General features: G+C 39.9%; 1 protein-coding gene across 2 annotated transcripts in view; it reads right to left on the bottom strand.

Annotated features, from left to right (window-relative positions):
• The window catches only part of TAF1A (TATA-box binding protein associated factor, RNA polymerase I subunit A), a 49,175-nt gene extending 30,395 nt beyond the window's left edge, over positions 1–18,780 (bottom strand). The window contains exons 1-5 of one of the 2 annotated variants that reach the window (XM_012521976.4): positions 18,685–18,780; positions 17,470–17,602; positions 11,554–11,723; positions 7,670–7,783; positions 4,576–4,774 (exon numbers count right to left, since the gene is read on the bottom strand). In XM_012521976.4, coding sequence (XP_012377430.2) covers positions 4,576–4,774; positions 7,670–7,783; positions 11,554–11,723; positions 17,470–17,590 — 604 coding nt within the window. In that variant the 5' untranslated portion in view covers positions 17,591–17,602; positions 18,685–18,780. Of the gene's footprint in view, positions 1–4,575; positions 4,775–7,669; positions 7,784–11,553; positions 11,724–12,691; positions 12,773–17,469; positions 17,603–18,684 lie in introns of those variants that run through there. The other variant, XM_023586352.3, reaches the window with a different exon arrangement.
• Positions 18,781–24,301: the final 5,521 nt, after the last annotated feature.

Raw genomic sequence — 24,301 nt, forward strand, 5'->3', positions numbered from 1 at the left:
GTAAGTACAAGCCACAGATCAGAAAAGATATGTTATATATATATATATATATATATATATATATATATAAAACAGCTAAAATGACTAATATCCTGAATTTACAAATAACTCTTATAAATCAACAGACAGGCAACTAATAAATAGGCAAAAGAAAAGAATGAGGACTTCAATGAAAAGGAAATTCAAATGCCTAAAAACATAAGAGAAGTGCTCAATTTCATTAGTCACCTGAAAAATTTTAATTAAAACCAAAATGAGAAGTTCTACTTCTAATAAGGTAGCATAAGGAGCTCTTAAGTAGCCACTCCACAATGAAACAACAAAAATTGGTGGAGATTATTAAAAAAAAAACAGAACAACTTAAAGTCATGGAAAATGTCCTAAAAGCATACAGCAAATGAAATACCTATTCAAGAAAATCTACTCATTAAGGGAAAGCGGATGTGGCTCTAATGATAAGGCCTCCACCTACTATATGGAAGGACCCAGGTTCAATCTCTGGGGCCTCCTGGTGAAAAAGAAGAGAAAGGGAGCCTGCGTGGCGAGCCAGTGGCCACATGGAGAGCCGAGGGCCCATGTGTGTGCCCACACAGCAAGCCAAGTGCCCACGTGGTGAGCCAAGTGGCCAGCTGAGTGCCCGCGCGACTGCCAGTGTGGCGAACCGAGTGCCCGCATGAGTGCCCACATGGCGAGCCGTGTGCCCACGTGGTGAGTCAGTGCCCGTGTAGTGAGCCAAGTGCCCACACAGCAAGCCAAGTGCCCGCGCAGCAAGCCAAGTGCCGGCACAAGTGAGTCACGCAGCGAGATGATGACGCAACAATAGAGAAGAAGGGGAGAGTCGAGGTGAAGCGCAGCAGAGACCAGGAACTGAGGTGGCGCAGCCAACAGGGAACCTCTTTCCTCATCAGAGTCCCCAGGATTGAATCCCAGTGAATCCTGGAGAAGACAAGAAGAGAAAACAAAAGAGAGACAGATACAGAAGATCACACAGCGAATGGACACAGACAGCAAAAACAGTAGGGAGGGGAAAGGGGAGGGGAGGGGGGAGGGGAAGAAAAATAAATAAATAATAAAAATTAAGTTAAATAAATAAATAAATCTCATTAAAGAACAATGAGTCTAAACACCTGAGCAATGACCCACTGCCAAACTCCAAGCTCGCTTCCCCACACAGAACTCACACCACATAAAAAATTAAATGGAACAGGGGTGAATATTCATGACCCTGGATTTGGCAATGATTTCTTAGCTAAAACATCAGTAGCACAAGCAACCAAAGGAAAAAACAAACTGGACTTCATCAAAACTTAAAATAACACCATCAGGAAAAGTGAAAAAACAAGCCACATAATGGAAGAAAATATCTGCAAACTGTATATATAAGGGAATTGTACCTAAAATATACAAAGAACTCTTACAACTCAAAAGAAAAAGACAACCCAACTAAAAAAGAGGCAAAGATATTAGAGACATTTCTCCAAAGAAGAGTCACAAAGCCAATCCAAAGAAAATATGCAATGGCCAACAAGCACACAAAAAGATGCTCAACATCGTTAGACATTAGGAAAATGCAAATCAAAAAGTACAAGGAGACACTACTTCACACCCACTAGCATGGCTATTATCAAAAAGACAGATAATTACTGTTGGCAAGGATGTGGACAAACTAGAACTCTTACACCCCCTGCTAGGAATGTAAAATAGTTTCAAATGCAGCTGCTTTGGAAAACTATATGGAATATTTCAAAAGGTTAGACACAAAGTTACCATACGACCCAGCAATTTTACTCGAGAGTGGTATACACCCAAGAGAAATATAAACGTATGTCCACAAAAGCTTGCTCACAAATGTTCAAAGCTGCATCATTCATTACAGCTAAAAAGTGGATACAACCCAAATGTCCACGAACTGATGAATGGATAAGTAAAAAGTGGTACATCCATACAATGGAATATTATTCATCTTCTTGGGGGAAAGGATTTCTATGTCCCTTTCTGTCACCGGCGAGGTAGGCAGGGGCTGGACCCCATGGCTGTCTGCTGTGAGAGGGGGGATAGCTGCCACTCAAAGAGCAATATACTGTTCTTTATCATAATTTTTCAGCTTCTTTCTTTCACTCTTCCCTGGGTGCTGTACAGAGTTCTTCTGGCCTCTGGAGTTTCAAAATAGTGGTTCCAGACACTTCCTGCCTGTTTCATAGTTGTTTTTGTGGGAAAACTGAGTCCTGGAGCTCCCTACCCCACCATCTTCCCGGAATTGAATTTTACAACTTTTTGAGGAATTGCCATATTGTCTTCCTCAGAGGCTATACCATTTTACATCCCCACCAACAATGTAATAGAGTTCCAATTTCTCCACACCCTCTCCAATACTTATTTTCTTTTTTTTTAATAATAGCTACCCAAGCAGGTATGAAGTGGTATCCCTTTGTGGGGTTTTGCTGGTTGTTGTTGTTTTCATTTGCATTTCCCTAATGGTTTCTAAGGGTGAGCATCTTGCTTATGGGCCATTTGTATATCCTCTTTAGAAAAAAGTCTGTGCAAGTCCTCTGCCCATTTTTAAATTGGACTGTTTACGATTTTTGTTGCATTATAAAGCCCTTATATCAGATATTAAACCCTTATCTGATACATGATTTTCAAATATATTCTCCCATTCTGTAGGTTGTCTTTTCACTTCCTTGATAGTGTCCTTTCATACACAAAAGCTTTTAATTTTGATGAACTGAATTTATTATTTTTTTTCTTTTAATCATCATATATTTGAGTTCTACCCACAATTTATAAAATAAAAGTAACCATTGACCTTACAACTCACCCTAATCATCAGTACTCTTTTTTGTTTTGGATTTATTTATTTATTTCCCCACTTCCCCTCCTCCTGCCCTGCTGTTTTTGCTGTCTGTGTTGTCTTCTCTTCTTTTTTTCTCTCCTCTAGGATTCACCAGGATTCGATCCTGGAGACCTCTGGTGGAGAGAGGTTCCCTGTCAATTGCACCACCTCAGTTCCTGGTTTCTGCTGTACTTCACCTTGACTCTCCCTTTGTCTCTTTTTGATGCATCATCTTGCTGTGTGACTCACTTGCGGGGCACTCGTGCGAGCACTGGCTCACCATGAGGGCAACTCATGCAGGCACTAGCTTGCCACACGGACACTCTTTCTCTTCTTTTTCACCAGGAGGCCCCAGGGATCCAACCCAGGTCCTCCCATATAGCAGGGGGAAGCTCTATCACTTGAGCCACATCAGCTTCCCAGTAATCCTTTTTTATAGAAATACCATACCAGGCATTACAGCAGGATTTAAATCAAGAGACTGACTAAAATACACATGAAACAACTTATAATAATTAAAAGGCAAGAAAAGAAGAAAAAAGTGATACAAGCAGAGCATACAGCTAATACATTAGGTTAAAAGTGTAAGAGTGTAGGAAGCAGATTTGGCGCAAAGGATAGGGCGTCCGCCTACCCCATGGCAGGTCCAAGGTTCAAACCCAGGGCCTCCTGACCTGTGTGGAGCTGGCCCACGCCCAGTGTTGATGCACGCAAGGAGTGCTGTGCCACACAGGGGTGTCCCCGCATAGGGGAGCCCCATGCACAAGGAGTGCACCCCATAAGGAGAGCCACCCAGCGCAAAAAAGTGCAGCCTGCCCAGTAATGGTGCCACATACACAGAGAGCTGACACAGCAGGATGATGCAACATCTGGGTAGGGCTGACAAGAATACAAGCAGACACAGAAGAACACATGGCGAATTGACACAGAGAGCACACAACTGGGCGGGGGGGGGAGCGGGGAAGGGGAAATAAATAAAAAATAAACCTTTAAAAAAAAAAATAAAGTGACTTTAACTTGCCCTATTCTTGTTTTAGGACACAAGAAAATATATATATCATATGCAATAATGTCTAATGAAGAAAATTTGAACCTTTTGGGAATTCAAGCTAAAAAAAAAGCAATGAGGGGAGCAGATGTGGTTCCAATGATTGAGCTCTGGGTGGCCTACCACATGGGAAGTCCAGGGTTCAGTTTCTGGTGCCTCCTAAAGAACATAAAAAAAGACAGCGAGCTGACATGACAGGCTGGCACAGTGAACTGACACACCAGCAAAAGACACAAGGAGGAAAACATGAGACACAACGAAGCAGGGAGCAGAAGTGGCTCAAGCGATTAGATGCCTCCCTCCCACATGAGAGGTCCCAGTTCATTTCTCAGTGCCTCCTAAAAGAAAATAAAAGAAGACAGCACACAACAAACAAACAAACAGACACAGCAAGTGCAAACAAAGAGGGGATGGGGAGAAATAAATGAATAAAATAAAATCTTTTTTTAAAAAAACCAATGAATACAAAATGATTATGAACATATTATCTAATTTATAACTGAAAGATTTGATATATCAGAAATACTATAAAGAAATGTCAAGAATTTTAGAATCATACATGAATAGAAATGTCTGTACTCTGTAATACCTGAATAAAATTAGGTTTGGAAGTAGGAAGATTGCTAAATTACTTTATAAAATTCCTTCTGCGTCTATGATTTAGTTTCATCACCATAAGAAAAAGTTTACTCACCAAGCTTAGACAATTCCATCTTCTTTTTAGACCAAGTATAATATTGCAAAAGGCCTTTATATGCCTGGATAAGGTTGATTAGTATTTCCTGGGAAGAGGACTTTTCACCATATCTCCAGGTCTCTGCCTGGCTTAGATTTCTGTTTGCATCCTCAAGCATTCCATGATGCAGAAGATATAATGCATGTTGTAGGGAGACCTGCACAATAATATTAAGAAAAAGTCCTCTGAAATAAAGCTCATTAGACAACCATTACTCAAAATGCTCTAAATATTTACTGAATGCTGAATAGATAATACATGCTGAGCTAAGACCTTAATAGCTAAGACCTGATAGTAACATGGCCCCTGTCATCCAAGTTTTCATCTAGCCAGGAAGGAAAGACACACAAAACAATTCAAACTATTTAAATGAGAGTTAAATTCTATAAATTTACAAACAAAAGACAGTGTGACATAATGAAAAGAGCAGGGGCTGTGGAGACAGAGTCCGGGCTCATATGCCATTTAAAATCTAGGGAATCTGGGCAAGCTGCTACTCTTTTTTGAGTCTCACCTGTTCCATGAACACTTATTACTAATCCTTCAGAAGGGTACTATGAGAATTAAATGAGATAATAGCTAGTTTGGTAATAGCAGAAAATCGATTATCCTAACTATTTTATACGTTACATAATTTCAGAGAAATTGCCTTAAGAAGGGGTGTTCAAGAACACCACCAGTTCCTATGGAAAGGAAAGGATATCCCAGACACAGGAGATGCAGTAAGAACAATTATACAAGTGGGGAGAACACTGAGGAGGAGAATAATCAGATGTACAGTGCAGCACGTGGTTAGAGCTAGATCATTCAGCTCAAGGCCACCGTCTCGACCTCTTGCAGTAATTTCTCAACTGGTGTCTCCAATCCTCCCCCTCTACAATCCATCTTCTACATGGCTGCCAAAGAAATCACCATGTTACTTAACCGTGTACAATCCTGCAGTGGGTCCCACTGCCTACAGAATAAATCAAAGCTCCTCAGTGAGGCACACAGGCCCAGCCTACCTTCTCCTGGCTTCTACCCAAGTGATTCTGGGGATAACTAACACGCTGCATACAGAGCTATCAGTCTCTATTACCTCTTGTCATGCCAGACTACCCTTCCTCCTAGTCTGTCTAGGGAACACAATTTCTTTTTCACTCACTTCAGGTCTTCCTTTCTTTTCCTGATTCCCCTACCCATTCAATCCCAGCCCTCTCCAATTCCAGAGGGCTGACCATTTTCTCCTTTGTTTTCTCACTATACTTTACATTTCTACTACGGTATCCATAGCACTTTATTGCATTTACTGGTCTATCTCCCTGTATAACAAGAACCGTGTTTAGTACTTCGGTATAATGAAATCTAATCATGAAACTAATCATGAAAAACGTGGCCAGTCTTTGTCCTCAATTCCTAGGAGAGGAAACTGTTAATCTTTGGAATTTCCCCGGCAGTATCTTCGGTTACTCACGGTGGGCCCAGGACCACAGCTGATAGTCCATATGCTAAGGAGATGACCTGAAGGGGCAGCGGCGCTGGTAGTCTCAGGGTTGGGGACGGGTCAGCCGGGTGATGAGGGGTGGGGCTTCAACCTCTGAGGGGGAAGGCGGGCTGCAAGTCATGCCTACATAATGAGATCCCATAGAAATGTGGACACTTGAAGCCATCAGGGACTTCCAAGATTGAGAAAATATATCTGTGCCAGGAGGGTAACACAATCTGACTCCATGGAAGCCTGAGTTTGAGACCCTCCCGGACCTCACTCTATGCATCTTTTATTTTGACTTCTCATTTTATCCTTTTTTACTATAACAATACTATACTTGAAAACACAGTGCTTTCAGCGAAGTCTTGAGTCCTTCTAATGAATTACCGAACCCAAGGGAGTGGCAGGAATACTCAAATTTGTAGCAGTTGGTCACAAGTGTAAGGAGCCTGGGCCCCTAAACTTGCAGCTGGTCCCTAGAGGGCAATCTTGTTGACAGAAGTTGCAGCTGCCGACTGAACTTTTGATACTCTATAGAAGTATATTGTATGGAAAAATAGGAATAAGTGTTTTTAAAATGATTAACAACAAAAAATATTTTATTGCCTATCTTAATTGCTGCCCTCGGACTGTACAGCAAGAAAAGAGATTAATTGCCCTCTGATTTCTTTCTTTACTTCAGGGGACTAGATTTTATGAACCTGCAGAGACCTAACCAATAATTTACTTAAAACTTCACTCCCCCTTCCCAAACAAATGGCTATTCTGGTTCTTCCTGAATGAAGGGATGGGGAACATAACACACCAAGGAAGGCCGTTATTTTTTCCAATTTTTCAGTTAGAAAGTTCCTCCGTAAATTGAACCATACGCTGCCTCCATTTAATTTCTGCTCACAGTACCAGAGAAAGAGATCAGCACCTGGCACACTGCAAACACTCAAAAGAATTTTCCTGAATTAATTAATAAGATCTAAAAAGTATCCTAAGTAGGGTAAAATTTTTCAAAATTAAAAACAAAGCATTTACCCAATTTTATTGAAAAAAAAAAAAGTTCCCCTTTTAGTCAAAAATATGCCAGAGAGAGAGAGATATAACACCACTTCGGAAACTTCTCAGTTCTTTTAGGTAAGACCTTGATTAAATAAAGAATACATGAATTTGGAGAGAAGATTCCACCGAAACATTAGAAACATTAAAGTGTTTTCATGTATCCATAGTCCCAGCATATTTAGCTCTTTTTTTCCAAAAAGCACCAATTACCAGAAAACTCAAATGATTGAAGCAAACTTGATAGAATTTGGCCCGACATCATAAAGAAGCACAGCTACACTCTTTGGAAGACTGGTTTTGGGAGCCAGTCTACAAAGAGAAGGTATGTTCAGTCAGATCAATATGGTAGGTAACTGCAAACCGAGAAGTAAATGAATCTCACAAACACTACTCTCTTTCAGTTTTTTTAATTCATCCAGGTAACTTATCCTTTTTTACTATATTTTTTGTACATTATTACTACCTTATCACTGAAAAAAGCAATTAAAAAACATTAACATTGCAAAGGTAATTTCACAAAGCCTACATTCTCACCTTTAAATAATTCATGACACCAATATTTTTCATCCGGTCAGCGAAGGTACTGAAAGTCTCAACATTGCTTTTGGGATGATAATACAGAATTTCACTTCCTAGCTTCCAAATAATCTGTCAAAGCAGAAATTACCACCAAAATGTAAAATCCTTGCCTTAACTGGTTTCTGCCCAAGAGAGCCACTTTTAAATTTTCATTCTGAATTACAACATTAAGAAAAAACATTCCTTTTCCTAGAAATCAGTACTATGAACACTTTACTGTACTTTCACCCAGGGAAACTAATATTAAATCTTATACAATAAAATCTTTTCACTCCATTCTCTTAACATTAGAATATTAGATAACCATAACAGTACCATTTCTAAGTTAGTAGTGGTAAAGAAGATGGGCATTTAAGAAACACATTGAGACAAAAAAAAAATTTTAAATAAAAACATTTAAAAAAAGAAACACTGAAAATAGTAACTTAATCAGTATAAGATAAAGTGAGAAAACCTGGAATCTGATAATACTGGCTCTTTATAGCTCTCAGCCTCATCTTTATTATATGTAAAATGAGGACAAAGTATTAGATTTTTCCTTAGATCCCTTTAAGAGCTACAATTATTGTCAATAAAGTATATCCATATTTGAAACTCCAATCTAAGAATTTTCATCAGCTATGGAGAGATTTTTTTAAAAATTGTTTTCTCGCAAACTCACCAAAACTTGGGGTGACAAAATTCGTGGAGTTCTTCTTTCTCATAGGAGCAAATCTCTATTTTTCTTTCACCCTTACTTAAAGTATTTCAATAATATTAACTTTAAAGCAAATGTAAATAAAATATAAGCCAATTATTTCTATAAACATACATATTGGTTATTGGGTATAATCAAAATGACTATATTCCAAACTCAGAAAAAGATCAAGATTTCACTTGTAGAATACGAAACTGTAGTATTGTGGAGGTTCAGGAAAACTTGGAGATTACCTGCCACAGTTGTTCTCAAACCTAGCTGTATATAATTATGGAAACACTTTTGAAAAATACTCTAGGACTTCAGACTCTGATTCAACAGGACTGGGGTAGAGGAGAGGAAACTGCATTTTCAGCAAAAATCCTCCATGATTGTAGTAGAGTCAAGTGTCTGAACACCACTGATCCAATTCCTTCATTTTACAAGACAATTTCTGGCCAAAAGAGCCTGTAACCTATCCAGTGTTTCACAGATGTAAGTAACTTTAGTCCATAAACTAAATTTTCAATTAGTGGTTAAATATTTTCTTTCAGTTTTTTTTCGTGTGTGTGTGGCTCTATTAGGAATCTAATCAATGCGATGATTACTGTATTAACAAAAGTTGTTAAAGATACTCATGTGAAGTTTGAAGATGAACTATATTTTACTGAACGTTTTTTAAATCAAATCAATTTTACTGCTACATATTAATACAGCACACAATCCATCTTACTGAACACATTTAACAATATATGCCAGACAATAATGAAGAGACAGACAATAATAAAGAAACATAATATGCAAATTACGTATTAGAAAGTGATACATGTGAAAGAAAGAAAAGAAAGAAAAAAAGAGGGAGAACCCCAGTTATCTGGGATAAGGCAATCAGGAACACTGTTGGAAAGCAGAGGGGGAATGTGTGCAGTTGCAATTTTAAATAGAGTAGTATGGTAGGCCTCATCGGAAAGGTAACTTGAAGGAGGGGAGCCACAGCAACATCTGAAGAAAGATCTTCCCAAGTAAAGAAGATACCTAGGACAAAAACAATCAGATAGGAGTAGCCCTGGCCTGTCCAAGTAACAGCAAGGAGGCTGGAGCAGAATAAACCAAAGGACGTAATATGACATGGGAGAGAGCAAATGAGGAAAGGAAGTGAGCAGATCATGTAGGACCCTGTAGGCAATCAAAAAGTCTTTGGCCTTTACTCTGAGTGAAATGGGAACGCAGTACAGTGTGTTTTCAGAAAAGGAGTGAAATGAACTGACATTTTATGTATCACATTAGTCATTACGACAATGCAAATCAAAACCACACATACTAGGATAGTTATAATAAAAAAGATAATAACAAATGTTGGCAAGAGAATGTGGAGAGATTGTATGAGGAGAAACTGGAATCCTCAAACATTGCTGGTGGGAATGGAAAAAGATATAGTCACTCTGGAAAACAGTCCAGCAATTCCTTAAAATGTTAAACATAGAATTACTATGTGATCCAGCACTTCTGCTCCTAGTTGTATACCTAAGAAAACTGAAAACATCCATCCACACAAAATCTTGTACGTGAATGTTCATAGCAACACTATTCCTAAAAGGGAAAAGGTGGAAACAATCCAAAGTCTATCAACTGATAGATAGCCAAAATGTGGTATAGGCATAAAATAGGATATTATTCAGCAATGAAAGGCATGCAGCACTGATATATGCCATAAGATGCAAAAGCCTTGAAAACATGACGCTAAGTTAAAGAAGCTAGTCGCAAAAGAACATATATTGATGATTCCATTTATGTGGAATTGGGGGGATGAAAATGCTCTAAAATTGTGGTGATCAGCCACTGTTGGAGAACAACGGCGTTCACACTACTCTATCAATATACTAAAAAAAAAAACAAAAAAAATTTTTTAAAAACAAAAAAATCTTGAGTATACATTTTAAATGCATTAAATTTATAGTTTAATTATATCTCAATGTTTTTAAAAAATGCTTACCCTAGCTGCTATACTATAAATAGACTGGGGGATAAGGAGGGCAACAGCCATTTAGGTGAGATGACAGCGACCTGGACCAAGGTGCAAAAGTGGAAAAGGAGAGAAGGAGTCAGACCATAGGTGTATTTTAATGGTGCAGCCAATAAAATTTCCTGATGATTTGGATATGGAGTATCAGAGACAGACGAATGACTTGAAAGTTTTTGGCTCTAGACCCTAAATAAAGTAAAAATCATCTGAGATGAGGAAGGTTAGGTTTGACGGCACGGTTTGAAGTTCCGTTTTAGATACATTAGCATAATATGGCTATTATATATCCAAATGGCCATGTTGTGTACAGACAGGAATATGAAACTGAAGAAATGAGTCAGGGCTGGAGATAAACATTTGAGAGTCATCAGCACACAGACTACATTTCAGGCTATGAAATGGAAAGAAATCCTCCCGTAAAGATTAAGAAGACCACTAAGTATTGTCCCTCAGGCACTCCTAAATCAAGAGACAAAGGAGAAGTAATCAGAAAAGGACTGAGGAATGGTAGGGAGGAGAGAAAACTAGGAGAGAATGCAGTGTTCTGGAACTGAAACACTGTTTACTTCACAGGAGGGTGGGATCTACTCTGTTAAATAGTGCCCACAGACCAAGCGAGAGGAGCACTGAGGACTGGCTACTGCCTTCAGAATATGGCATTCACTGTTGACTTGACAAAGCAATGGGCAGGAAAGCGCTGATATGAGAGGGCTTGGAGAGAACAAGGATACAGAACTCATTCAAAGGAGCTTTGCTGAAACGGGGAACAGAAAAATGTGGCCTACTTGGTAGGGCAAGTGGGGTGAAAGGATAATTTTAAGAAGAAATAACACATGGTGAGGAAAAACATTCTACAGAGAGAAATATAATGCCATGGGGGAAAGCAGGAAGAACTACAATGAATGAATGCTGGAGAATTCAGAGTTCAAACTATTTTAAATCTCCTTATAAATGGTAATAAGTAAAAAGAAGTGTTCAAAAGAAAAATCCTGATACAAACTTTCCTAGAGCTACTTCAATAGCTTTTAGAAAAATTCAATAGCTTTTTGACAGCCTGTAGAAACCAGCTACTCTGGGTGGAGCTCAAGAGGCAGAACCCCAGGAATCTGTAGTCTCCTCCAGCACAGACGCTCCGCTTACCTCAGGCGCCGCCTGCCTTTTGCTGGTATCTGAATCTTCCAAGGTCTGCAAATAACTGTGCATGTATTCTGCAGCTTGCTCCCACTGGTGTTTCAGCAGAGCTTCTTGGATGAATCCTAAACAAGCATTTGTTGTCTGAGCAAAATCCTTCTCCTTTTTGCCTCCAGTCACTATAAAGATGAAAGAGAAGAGATTCTTTCCACACAGTGGTCCCCCAATGACTATTCAAATACTTACTTGTGGGAAAAAGAGTTTCACCTGTTCTATTGTAGATGGTGCCTTATTGTAAATGTTGCACCTGTTCTAGGGTTGTGGCTGCTGCAGTTGTACATGATGTTACAGTTCAGAAAGCAAACAGCCGCTTGATAGTTTCCAATAAATATGAGGTGGAAACTAGGGTTGAGGCTCTCAGTTCCAGAAGCTGCGAGCCCCTGGTCCCAGCTTTCTCTCCTCTCTCGTGTCTTTCTCTCTCTGTCCCTTCATTTCATGAAGTTCTGCATTGCCTTCCCTTCGAGCCAACCTATTGTGAGCTGAATGCAGCACTTACTACTTACCAGGAATAAGTTTTAACAAGCTGGACCCAACCCAGCCCCAGGATCAATGCCAGGGTTATCTGAAACAAACCTGACTATACTATTATTAGTTATTTCTAGCAAATGGCAAAAGTTTCCACTTTGGAGAGGTCTAATTTGATGCTCTTGGATTACCAGTCACCAGATCCTTCAAATCTGATTCAATCACCCTTTTTTCCTTGCACTAAACAATATGGAGAGAATCTCACCAAGAGGCCTCCAAAAGCTTAGTTCCAGATACTCAGAATGGACATTAGGATCATGCCAGACAAGCATGGTCTTTAGCACTTACCAATGTTTTAAAAACCCCAAGGGTTACAGCGCCATCAAATGAGTGGCCAGTTGCATCCTGCTACCTTCTCTCCTAATCACGAGACCCCTCTAGGTCAGCAGTTTCCAACTGGAGAACTCCCACACTTGAGAGTCAACTGAGACCCATGAGTACCTTGCAAAGACAGTTTTAAAGTAATCCATCTGCAGAGCTTCAACTTCCTTACAAACTCTTTGCTAAAACAGATCTCCGAGAAAATGTGTCAGTCTTCATAATCAAAATTACTATGCATTACCTTAGGGTGAAAATGCAAGTGTACATGTTGAGAAAGGGAATGACACTAATGCATCCTTTTCCAGAAAAAGGTGATTTCCAATTCTTTGCCTATCAAAATTGTAAAAGGACATAGTAATTTTTTATAATAGACGACGATGTAATTTTTCATGACTAATTTAGGAGTTCAAAGAACTGCTATACTGTTATTACTAAACTCCATCCATTTCCATCTTATTTACGTAACTAAGGTTTCTTAGAATTTACACCAATTTAAACAAAACATAATAGAATTGATGCTAAATCCTTTCTCATTCTAGAAATAAATAATACCCACAAAGAGTCACAAAATAATTGGAAAAAAAGGGATAATGCTGTTTACCTTATTGAGATTGGAAAAAACAATAAAATTTAATTTTCAAGCGTAAAATGGAGCAAAAATTATAATACATGTTATTTTGGTCAGCAGTGTACAACTTTTAATTACAATGGTGTCTCAATCCAGAAGAAATTTTTAAGATTTAAAGCCTTATAAGCATAGAATATTAATATAAATAATGGTTATTATCTAATCGTATATTAGTAAATTATATAATTATAGGTTATAACATTAAATAAGTATAGATACAAATTTTTGGTATAAGATACATAATAGAATGATAAATAATAATTGAAGTAAATGGAAGTACTAGTTTAAGGAGAAGGAACTATATAAAATTTCTATCAGGGAAGCAGATTTGGCCCAATGGTTGGGGTGTCCGTCTACCGCATGGGAGGTCTGCGGTTCAAACCCCGGGCCTCCCTGACCCGTGTGGGGCTGGCCCATGCGCAGTGCTGATACGCGCAGGTAGTGCCATGCCACGCAGGGTGTCCCCCGCATAGGGGGAGCCCCACATGCAGGGGGTGCGTTCCGTGGGGAGAGCCGCCCAGTGCGAGGGAAGGTGCAGCCTGCCCAGGAATGGCGCCGGCCACGCGGAGAGCTGACACAGCAAGATGACGCAGCAAGATGACGCAACAAAAAGGAACAGAGATTACTGTGCCGCTGACAACAACAGAAGCGGACAAAGACAACTACGCAGCAAATAGACACAGAGAACAGACAACGGGTGGGGGGGGAGTGGAGAGAAATAAATAAATTAATTAATCTTTAAAAAAGAATTTCTATCAAGGGTTTTTTCATAAATTTTTTTAAAATAGATAATGAATCACATTCTATGCTATTTAGATTCCACTGAATACACTTAAAACAGAAACAATTTTATTTTAAAAGACAAGATTTTTAGATGATACCGTCAACCTCTGTAAGAGAGTACCTAACTTTTTAAAAAATCATATATCTATATGCAAAGAGTCTGAAAACTACTGCAGATGAGTGCTTATATATATGCAAAAAAAGTCTGACAACTACTGCAGATGAGTGCTTCTCAAACTGTAATGTGCATACAAATCACCTGGGGATCTTGCGCCTTACTCTTACTGTGGTACTAGAAACCAAAGGCGTTAGTATCACACCCAGGAGCTTATTAGAACTATAAAACACTGGGCCCCACACCACACCTACTGAATCAATCTGCATTTAACAAGAACTACACCTGAGCCACCTAAGAACAGCAGCAGCACCAGGCAGCTAACCCTGGAAACCAACAAAACAGCTCTTCCCTAAAACATCCTTTACTCAGGTAAAGAACTGTTCTCAGGAAGAGCTCCCATCTTCCCATTAAGCTTTCACAGCTCAGAACGAAAATCTACTTTAGACAAGTATATCCAAATACTTGGAAAAGTTCCTCCCTGTCCTCCCAGCTTAGCCTAGTTACCTCAGGAAAATCTCCCCTCTCATTTCTTTTGTAAGCCAAATGATAATTTGTTGCTGATAACTTTAAGAAGAATATTTATCAAGGAAAATAAATTTTGACATGGAATGACTTATAGTAAAGAACCAATCATTCAAGAACTGAAAAAACTATCTTGAGTACACAGGCAGTGCAAAATAAAAGACTAACATGCCAAGCCCTCAGTATTAATGCTTGTACTTATGAACACTTTTTTCTTTTTTTTTTTAATTTTTTTAACCCTTTTCTTGTAAAACAGAAACTTGGCCTAATGATAACTACTGCCTAAGAGTTACCTCCTGTAAACCACCTTATTACTCAAATGTGGGCTCTATGGCAGGGGTTCTTAACAAGGGGTCCATGAGCTTGAACTGAAATTTTAAAAAAACATTCTTGTGGGAGTAGGATATATTTACTTAATAATACACAGTAGAGTGTGGACTTAGGAAGGGGTCCATGTGTGGACTGAGTAAGGGTTTCACCTGACTGGCAAAGGGGTCTGTGGGAACAAAAAAGGTTAAGAGCCCCTGGTCTAAGGGATTAATACCAAGCACCAACCAGTGATGCATTTGGAAAAAACCCTGACCACACGGGGGAATCATCAAACACAAAACAGTTTTTAAGGCTAAGAGATTTCAAAATGAGTCGGGAGGTCATTCCAGAGGTTACACTTCTGCCTGTTTGTCTCACTAACAGCCACAGCAAACAAAGCCTCAAACAGAGGTGCTCTCGGGGTACACCTGAAGACTCTAGAGACATCCAGACCCTAAAGGCAAGGCACACAACCCCTTGGAATCAGCACCCGATTGGTAACCCTTACTTGCAATGAGTCAACCTATTTCCCCAACGAAAAAGAGTTAGGCTCATTTATCATTTCCCTACACGGTTCTTCCTCCCCTTTTATCTGAGCCTGTAATTAGCACAATGCCCATTAAATACATGTCCCAGACGTAAAACATCAGGCTGTTCATATGTGGGTTGAGGACTGAACCTGAGCAGAGTAACAGCCAGTGCCTTCCTTGCAGGTCACTGGACTCACCCAAGACCAAATGATGATGGACAACCCCATCTCAAAACCCCCATCTCAAAAGAGTATCTACAACTGCAAGCAGGACAGGTCCTTCCATCTACCCCGAAGATAAAAGCCCCTTGTCAATCTGAAGCAGAGTGGGCATCACCATCATAAAATCCTCAAGGCTGAGGAATGAACCAAACATAAGGTGGGAATGCAACCATGGACAAAGTAAAATTGTTATTATTGTAATAGTGGAAGAACATGTAGCAGTGATATGAAGATAGTGATTACCAGAGACTCTGAGGGGAAGGGGAGGGAATAATAGGCAGAACATAGGGCATTTTTAGTGCACTGGAATTAAGTGCAAACCACAATGTAAACTACAGACCTTGGTTAGGAGCAATGCTTCAATATTTATTCATTAACTGTAACAAATGTACCATACTATTGTAAAATGTTATTAATAGGGGAAGATGGGGGGGAGGGATGGGGTATATGGGAATCCCTTATACTTTCGATGTAACTTTTCTGTAATCTAAAACCTCTTTAAAAATAGTTTATTATATGAAAGGGAAAAAAAAAACAAGTCCTGAAAAAATCAAGAAAGTTGCTAGTCTATCAACAAATACTTTTTTGTGTACCTTTATTCCAGACTCATCCCTCCCTTAAAAAGTTTTCATTCTAGGGGGCACATCCTTCAGAATGCCAAAAACTATCAACTAGCATAAAAAATAAGTAATTCTTAGGCAATTTTGTTTTCCTATTATGGTTAATTACCAGGACAGTGTCAATATTATTTACTATTTTCTCACTGCAGATATTCTGGGTTACACAGTCTATCCATAAGATATAACACCAATTTCTAAGCATGGAAATTCTTGCTTACAGACTGATTCAAGCTCTCTATAGAACCCTGGTGACAGAAACACACCCAGGCATGCCTTAACTAGCAGGAATCGAGTTGCATCACCTAACCCCAAACTTTAGATTCCTACTTCCCCATAAGGGATAAGGGAGCACTCCCTCTGAAGTACCATGCATTCAAATTTGGCTTAAGTCATATGCATTAATCTAGAAAAAATAAAATGAGAAGAGAAGAAAGAATCTAGTATTTTTTCAACACTATGCATAGGCTCTGTGCTAGGCACTTCACATATATGTTTTTATCTCAGTTTTTATATAGCTCAGCGGTTAAAAGCACAAGCTTTGATACTGACCTGTGTTTGACTACTGTTACCACAATGGTTTAACTTCCCTGAAATTCAGTTTCCTCATCTAAAAAAGGCTTGGCATGTAGATCTACTGTGAGGATTAATTTACTGAGATAATTCAATGAGATGGTATTTAGATTAAGAGAAAAAAATGGGAGCTAAGGAATCTCAATCAAGGGAAAAGACGGCTAGGCTATGAACGACATACTGAGGGCAATAAGAAAAGTGCTGCTTCATACGTGTTCCCGGGGCTACATCATCCAGCATGCCAGCAGGCAGAGATAACTAGTTCGTTCTTTTGTTCTGTCAATAGGGAAGTTATCCCACAGAAAAACTTGCTCATACTTACATGAGATGAAAATGGGGAAAATACTCTTTTTTGAAACCCGTTATAAAACCAATTTATTCAAAATCATTCCAATGCAATTCAAGGGGAGCTTCTTGAATAACACTTGGGTATGCGCGCCTCAATACCGGAGTACCTATCTTCTTAATCTGCACATCACCAATATTTAGCCAACATCAACAAATAATGAATTCTAAAAGAAAAAAATAAAGAATTCTAAAAGAAAAAAATCTACTTTTTTTTTAGTGATTTGTCTTCTCCTTACTGTCTAAAACATAAATCACATATTTCCGATATTGAAAACCGAAGTTCTTCCCAACCAGGTTACTCGTTTTGTATCCATATTGAATCTTACCACCATGCATTAAAGTTAATATGGTTATATGTTCTTTTACTTACCCACAGTTTCTACTTCTTTTCGGAGCCAAGGAAAATACATTCCTGTACCAGAGAGCACAGACATCTCCACCCCATCATCCTCTGGCATAGGCCTTGTTAATTCTTCTATGAAATCACTCATACCTACTCCAAACTGAGAATATCAGTTACTTTCTGTACATCTTAAATGTCAATCCATAAGCTCTGAGTTGTAGAGAAAACAGTCATCTTCTGATCAGCGAAATTTGTTGTACTTGATAGTTCCTTTAAAGTAAAATTTAGATAAGTCAGCAACAGCCAAATGCATTCGAAAAAAGACTCAAGTATTAGCCAAACAATGAACAATACAAAGATAACCAAGAAACTGTCCTTTTAATTAAAAACAAACTCCCATCTATAAGAAGAAACAGAAAAACGAAAAATAACACAATATGACAAACACAATAAGTAGTAGCTGTAGTAGCTAATATTTATTGGGATCTTAATATATGCCGGGCACATAAATTGTCTAATTTAATCCTCACAGCAATCCTGAGGTAAATACTATTATTTTCCTTCATTTTGATGTTGGAAAAACTGAGGGGCGTAGTGAAGTTACGCAGCCTGCCCAAAGTCACAAGAAAGGTGAGAACAATATTCCAGGACAAAGAGAGAACATCACACTACTGGGCACGATGAGTTTGGGCTGTACGGTGTGTGAAAGAGGGGTCGTCAGGCAGAACTGACGTAGGAAACGAACAGAACCACAGGCCAATCTGAATTTGGACTCGATCCTAAAGATGCTTTGGGCTCCGCTCCTTTATTGCTCATATCCACTCAATCAGTCGTCTGATGCTACCTCCAAATATTTCTGCAGTCTTCCTTCTCTCCAATCCTACATCAACACCCTGGCCCAGGCTACCTTCAAATTTTGTCTAAATTACTGCAACTTTTTAACTAGTCACCCTGCCTCCAAAGTTGCTACTCCATATTACAGCCAGAATAAACTCTTAATCATCAAATTCTGAGGTTAAATACAGGTTTGAAATAACACCTGAAGATGAATCCGGCCCACTGTGTATTTTAAAGAACTCGTTACAAAATACTCTGCCTTGGCAAATTCGCAGACCCAAGTATGTCAGTTACCATGGAAACAAGGCTTCTCCAGCGCCCGCTCAGTCTCAGAACTCAAGGTTTCAGGGCACCAGGAGGAAACAGCAGAAGGAGAATACGCATGAATGCTCCCACAGCCATTACCGTTCTATCTGGAAAGCAGGCAGGGAACGATGGACCGTGTCCCCGGCCCTTAACCGCATGAAGCTTACGCACCTTGACCCTGCTTAGTTGCGTCTCCCACGGTGTGGACCATCCCGAGCAGGAACTCGCCGGAAGTAGCGTTTGCCGTCCCTTCATGTGCGCATGCGCAGAATCTGCTTCGGACCCTGGGGCGGAAGTCAGACGCAGCCCCGCCCCTAAGAAGGCGGTGGTGTCGTCACTACCGCTCCTCAAGGCGGAGGTGGTGTGTGTGGTTTGTTGTGACCTGCCACGCTCACTTGCAATTGGCTCAGGTTTACGTTTTAGTCTGTCCGGGCTGGAAAGTGGGAGATTCCAATGGCCAGTAGAGAGTGGGACAGCGGAGGGATAGCCGGACGTGAAGAGCCGTGGGGAACTTACACTGTCGCGTACGTTAGTGACTTATACGACGACACTTCAGTTTCTACTCGGCGAACGGAGGCGAGGCTAGGAGCCCTGACAAGATAAATTCTTGTAGCGTTTTGCTTCTCTGAGAGCTCATTTCCGCTTTTTTTTAAAGTTTTAGCTTTCATCTTCCTGTGAATTTAAGCGACTCTGCCCACAATTTGGACTAGAATCTCTTTTCCTCAGCGAGGGCTGTTCTGAGTACTTGTCTGGTGCCCCTTTTCGTTGAGTAAAATTGAGAAACCTATATGAAATAGGGGTCGGAAGTAATATGGCTAAACCACGTGAAGTGAGGGGCAGTTGACGGTATGTAGTGATGATGGCCTTGGAAAAGCAGAGATTCATGTGAACATACGTGGCTACAATATTTGGAGAGCTGATCCATCGAAAAGAGGTTACTTTTCTGTGGCATTGGAGAACGGAAATAAGATTCAGGAGTAAATGCTTAAGGGAGGCCGTTTAGTCATTCCAAGAAAGAATTTTGTTAATAACTAAGGATGCACCAATAATGGTGCAGGTGCCCCCAGGAATCTTTGAGTCTGTTGTCCCCAGAGAGCGAGCCATTTGAGTTGAATTAGGGTATTGTGGAAGCAATTAAAGGGTGTAGTAAGCACGTGTAGATGGATTCCATAAAATGCTAGGAATACTTGATTCTACGTTATGTTCATAAATACGTTATAGTAGATATGGGCGGGCAAGAAAAGTTCCTCCTGCTGTGACTTGCCGTAAGTGCTTGGCCTCACTGAAGTCTGTGCGCAAGTGCCACAGGCAAGGCTGACCTAAATTACGATGTGATAGAGAAGAGCACACACACAAGAACAGTCATTAGCCTCTAGCCTAGAACCTTAGTCTATTTCTTCCTTTACCATGAAATATAATTTCACCAAAACCAACCCAGAATTGGTTTTATGTGGTTAGCTATTGATGTCACATAAATGGGGAAGAAATTTCTGATTTTCCTTAAAGTTCTCCAACTCCTCTAGGCAACAGCGGGAAAAAGAATGAAAGTTAAGGACCAGTATCTTTATATGTCCTACTTCCCTTTTCCCATGGTACAACTCTGGGAGAAATGTGTTGGGACAAAGAGAGGAAAAACTTTGAGTATTCTGTCGCAGTCTGTCTCGTTGGCCAGGTTCCAGTAATTCCAGTCTCATGGTAACTTGGTGGCCCATGGTTAAGTGTTGAGTCTCTACTGAGGTCCAGGAGCAGGCCAAAAGCGCTTCTCAAAAGGTGAGTAGGTTATCTGCAGAGGATGGGAGGGTTTTGCACCCAAATTCTTAAGTTCTACATTGTGGTTCTCCTATAGGGGCCTGCCAGAGGCTCCAGACAGCATCTCTGTTTGCCATTGAAACTTCAACACCACTTGATTTGCAGGATCGTAAGGCCAAGTGGCTGAGCGGCTTGCACAGCAGGCTGTACCTGTTGCAGACCCTCTTATTCTGGTCCCCACTCAAAGCTAGCATCTTTCGAGGTCACTTGGTAAGTGAGCTGGAGTAGCACACACAAATGAGAAGTGTGTTGTCTCCAAAATCCAAAGAGGCCAACAAGGCATTGGTGCCTCCTTATTGGTTGTAGGAGGGGCCAGATCTCTTCATGTTAGAAGGGATATCTTGACATGACCCATACCACTAGACTCCTGCAAATTTCACTGATGGAAGACCCCTAAATTATGTGGGATTGATCTAGCATCCTCTGACATGCACGTGCCTTGCCAGTAAGTCTAGAGTAATTGCTACTTTTTGCTTATTAGGTCTAGTCAGTATGACATCATCAGAAAAATGGACCAGCGTGATGACTTGTACGAGGGAGGGACAATCAGCCACCCTGTGGATATAGGGCTGGAGAGTTGATAAGCCCAGAGGTAGGACAGTGAAGGTGTATTGCTGACCTTGCCAGCTGGAAGCAAACTGTTTCTGGAGGTCTTTTCTAACTAGGAACAGAAAAAAAAACATTTGCCAGATGAGTATGCTGCATACCAGGTACCAGGGGATGTGTTGATTTTCTCAAGCAAAGATACAACATGTGGGACACCAGCTGCAATTGCAGTTACCATCTGATTAAATTTACGATAATACGCTATTCTATTATCCTCCAAGATCCATCTGTTTTCTGCAGAAACAAATAGGAGAGTTGAATGCGGATGTGGTAGAAATCACCACCTGTGCATCCTTCAAGTCCCTGATCTCTGTCATCCTCCAGGAATGTGGTACTGCTTTTGATATACTATTTTGCTAGGTAGAGGCAATTCTGGTGGCTTCCACGTAGCCATTCCTACAGTAATAACCCTCACTCCACAAGTCAAGGGTCCATTGTGGGTACTCTGCAAGTAGCTGAGTGAGTATATCTATTCCAATTATGCATTCCAGAACTGGGGAAATAAGTACAAAATGGGTCCAGGGACCTACTGGACCTACTGGACCTACTGTGAAGTGGATCTGAGCCGAAACTTCAATGATCGATTAGAGGAAGCGGACTTGGCCAAATGGATAGGGCATCCGCCTACCACGTGGGAGGTCCACGGTTCAAACCCCAGGCCTCCTTGACCCATGTGGAGCTGGCCCATGCGCAGTGCTGATGTGCACAAGGAGTGCCATGCCACACAGGGGTATCCCCGTGTGGGGGAGCCCCATGCACAAAGAGTGTGCCCCGTAAGGAGAGCGGCCCAGTGCAAAAGAAAGTGCAGCCTGCCCAAGAATGGCGCTGCACACACCCAGAGCTGACACAACAAGATGATGCAATAAAAAAAAAAGAAACACACATTCCATGTGCCGCTGGTAAGGATAAAAGCGGTCACAGAAGAACACACAGTGAATGGACAGAGAGAGCAGACAACTGGGGGCTGGGGGGAAGGAAGGGGAGATAAATAAATAAATTTTTTTTTAATGATCAATTGACCTCCATAAGCCCCTACTCTGGTGGGCCACGATGATGTTTTGTGTCTCCTGGAATTAATGTCACTTCTGAGCCAGTTTCTAATAACCCCTGAAATATCTGATCATTTCCTTTTCCCCAATGAACAGTTACACTGGTAAAAGGCCATGGGTCTCTGTGGGAGCCTGGGAAGAATGTTTTTGACAGTGTAACGAGGTCCTTCCTCAAGGGAACCCAGCCTTCCCTTCTTTCAAGGGGCTCTGAGTCTGTAAACAGTCTGAAGTTTAGGATTGATGAAGGGGCCATGACTCTCTGTTATTGTAACTCAGGTTAGACTTTTGTTCACTTGACCTGGAACTCTTCTACCTATACAGAACTAGTAAGAATTTAGTAGACTCCCCTTCTGTTTTACTTCGAGGTACCCCATCAGCTACTTTCCAATACCAAAGGTCCCTTTGAGTCAGTAATTTTGATTACTGCTTGGAGTCTGCTGTTCATTATGGTCACCAACAATGAATAGGTGTTCTTATTTCTCTGCATCCTCTCCAATAGTTGTAATTTTTTCTTTTGTTTCTTTTTTCTACTAGTAGCCATTCTAGTTGGTGTGAAATTGTATCTCACTGTGGTTTTGATTTGCATTTCCCTAATGGCTGATGACGTTGAGTATCTTTTCATGTGTTTTCTGGTGATTTGCATATCTTTGGAAAAATACCTGTTCAAGTCTTTTGCCCATTTTTAAATTGGGTTGTTTGTCTTTTTTGTTGTTGAGTTGAAGGTCTTCTTTATATATTCTGGATATTAAACCATTATTGGATTTTTAGTTTCCAAATATTTCCTCCCATTGTGTAGGTTGGTGATACTTTTTTGTATTTTTTTAACAAATCAATTTTATTGATACATAATAAAGCATAAATCTATCCAAAGTGTATAGTCAGTGGTATTTGATATAATCACATAGTTGTGCATTCATCACTTAAATCATTATTAGAGCATTTTCATTATTCAAGTAATAATAATAAAAAATAGACAAACTCACCACATCTCGACCTCTCTATGCTCCCCCTGCCATACATAACTGCTCTTCTATGTCTGTCTCTCTTGTTAATTTTTAATATATTTTGTAAAAACAGTATTATATATGCAATATTACCCATTTTCACATTTCACACGAGGTTTCACTATGTTATGTTTTTTAGCTTTCCTTCTAGTATTATACATGGCCTTACTTTCCCTTTCAACAACTCTAATACCCATATAATAGCTTTGCTAGTTACAAACAGTGATGTGCTTTCACCATTTCTATTCATTGCCAATGTTACTATCAATTCTGCACAGATTAACCCTCAACTTTCCATTCTCTACCCTCATTCTATTTTCTATTCTCATTCTAGTTATTAACTCCAAGGGTTTCCATAATATATTCAGTTCATATTAGTGCAATCATACCATATTTGTCCTTTCGTGGCTGACTTGCTTCACTCAACATAATGTCCTACAGGTTCATCCATGTTTTCATATGCTTCACGACTTCATTTCTTCTTACAGCTGAACACTATTCCATTGTGTGTATATACCACAATTTATCAATTTCTCAGTTGATGGACACTTGGGTTGTTTCCATCTTGTGGCAATTTCAAGTAACACAGCTATGAACAGTGGTGTAGGGGGGTCACTGCTGTCAGTTCTTCTGGGTATATACCTAGCGATATTATTGCTGGGTCACATGGCAAGTCCATATTCAACTTCTTAGGAAGTTCTTAGGACAAACAGTCTTCCACATGCTGTATCATTCTACATTCCCACCAACAGTGAATAAGCGTTCCTATCTCTCCACATCCTCTCCAACACTTATACTTTTCTGACTTTTTAATAGTGGTCATTCTAATAGTGTGAAATGATATCTTATTAGAGTTTTGATTTGCATTTCCCTAATCACTAATAATATTGAACATTTTTTTATGTGTTTTTTCACCACTTGTATTTCTTCTTTGGACAAATGTCCAAGTCTTTTGCCCATTTTTTAATTGGTAGTTTGTCTTATTATTGTTGAGTTGTAAGTATCTATGTGTCACGGGTATTGAACCTTTATCAGATATGTGATTTCCAAATATTTTCTAGCATTAAGTAACTGCCTTTGTATCCTTTTGACAAGGTCTTTCAGGTGCAAAAGTTTTTAATTTTGAGGATGTCCCACTTTATCTATTTTTTTCTTTTGTTACTCTTGCTTTGGGTATAAGGTTTAAGAAACCACCACCTAACACAAAATCTTAAAGATGTTTTCCTACATTTTCTTCTAGGAGTTTTA

This window comes from Dasypus novemcinctus, chromosome 13 (genome assembly GCF_030445035.2).
Source record: "Dasypus novemcinctus isolate mDasNov1 chromosome 13, mDasNov1.1.hap2, whole genome shotgun sequence".
Classification (NCBI taxonomy): Eukaryota; Metazoa; Chordata; class Mammalia; order Cingulata; family Dasypodidae; genus Dasypus; species Dasypus novemcinctus.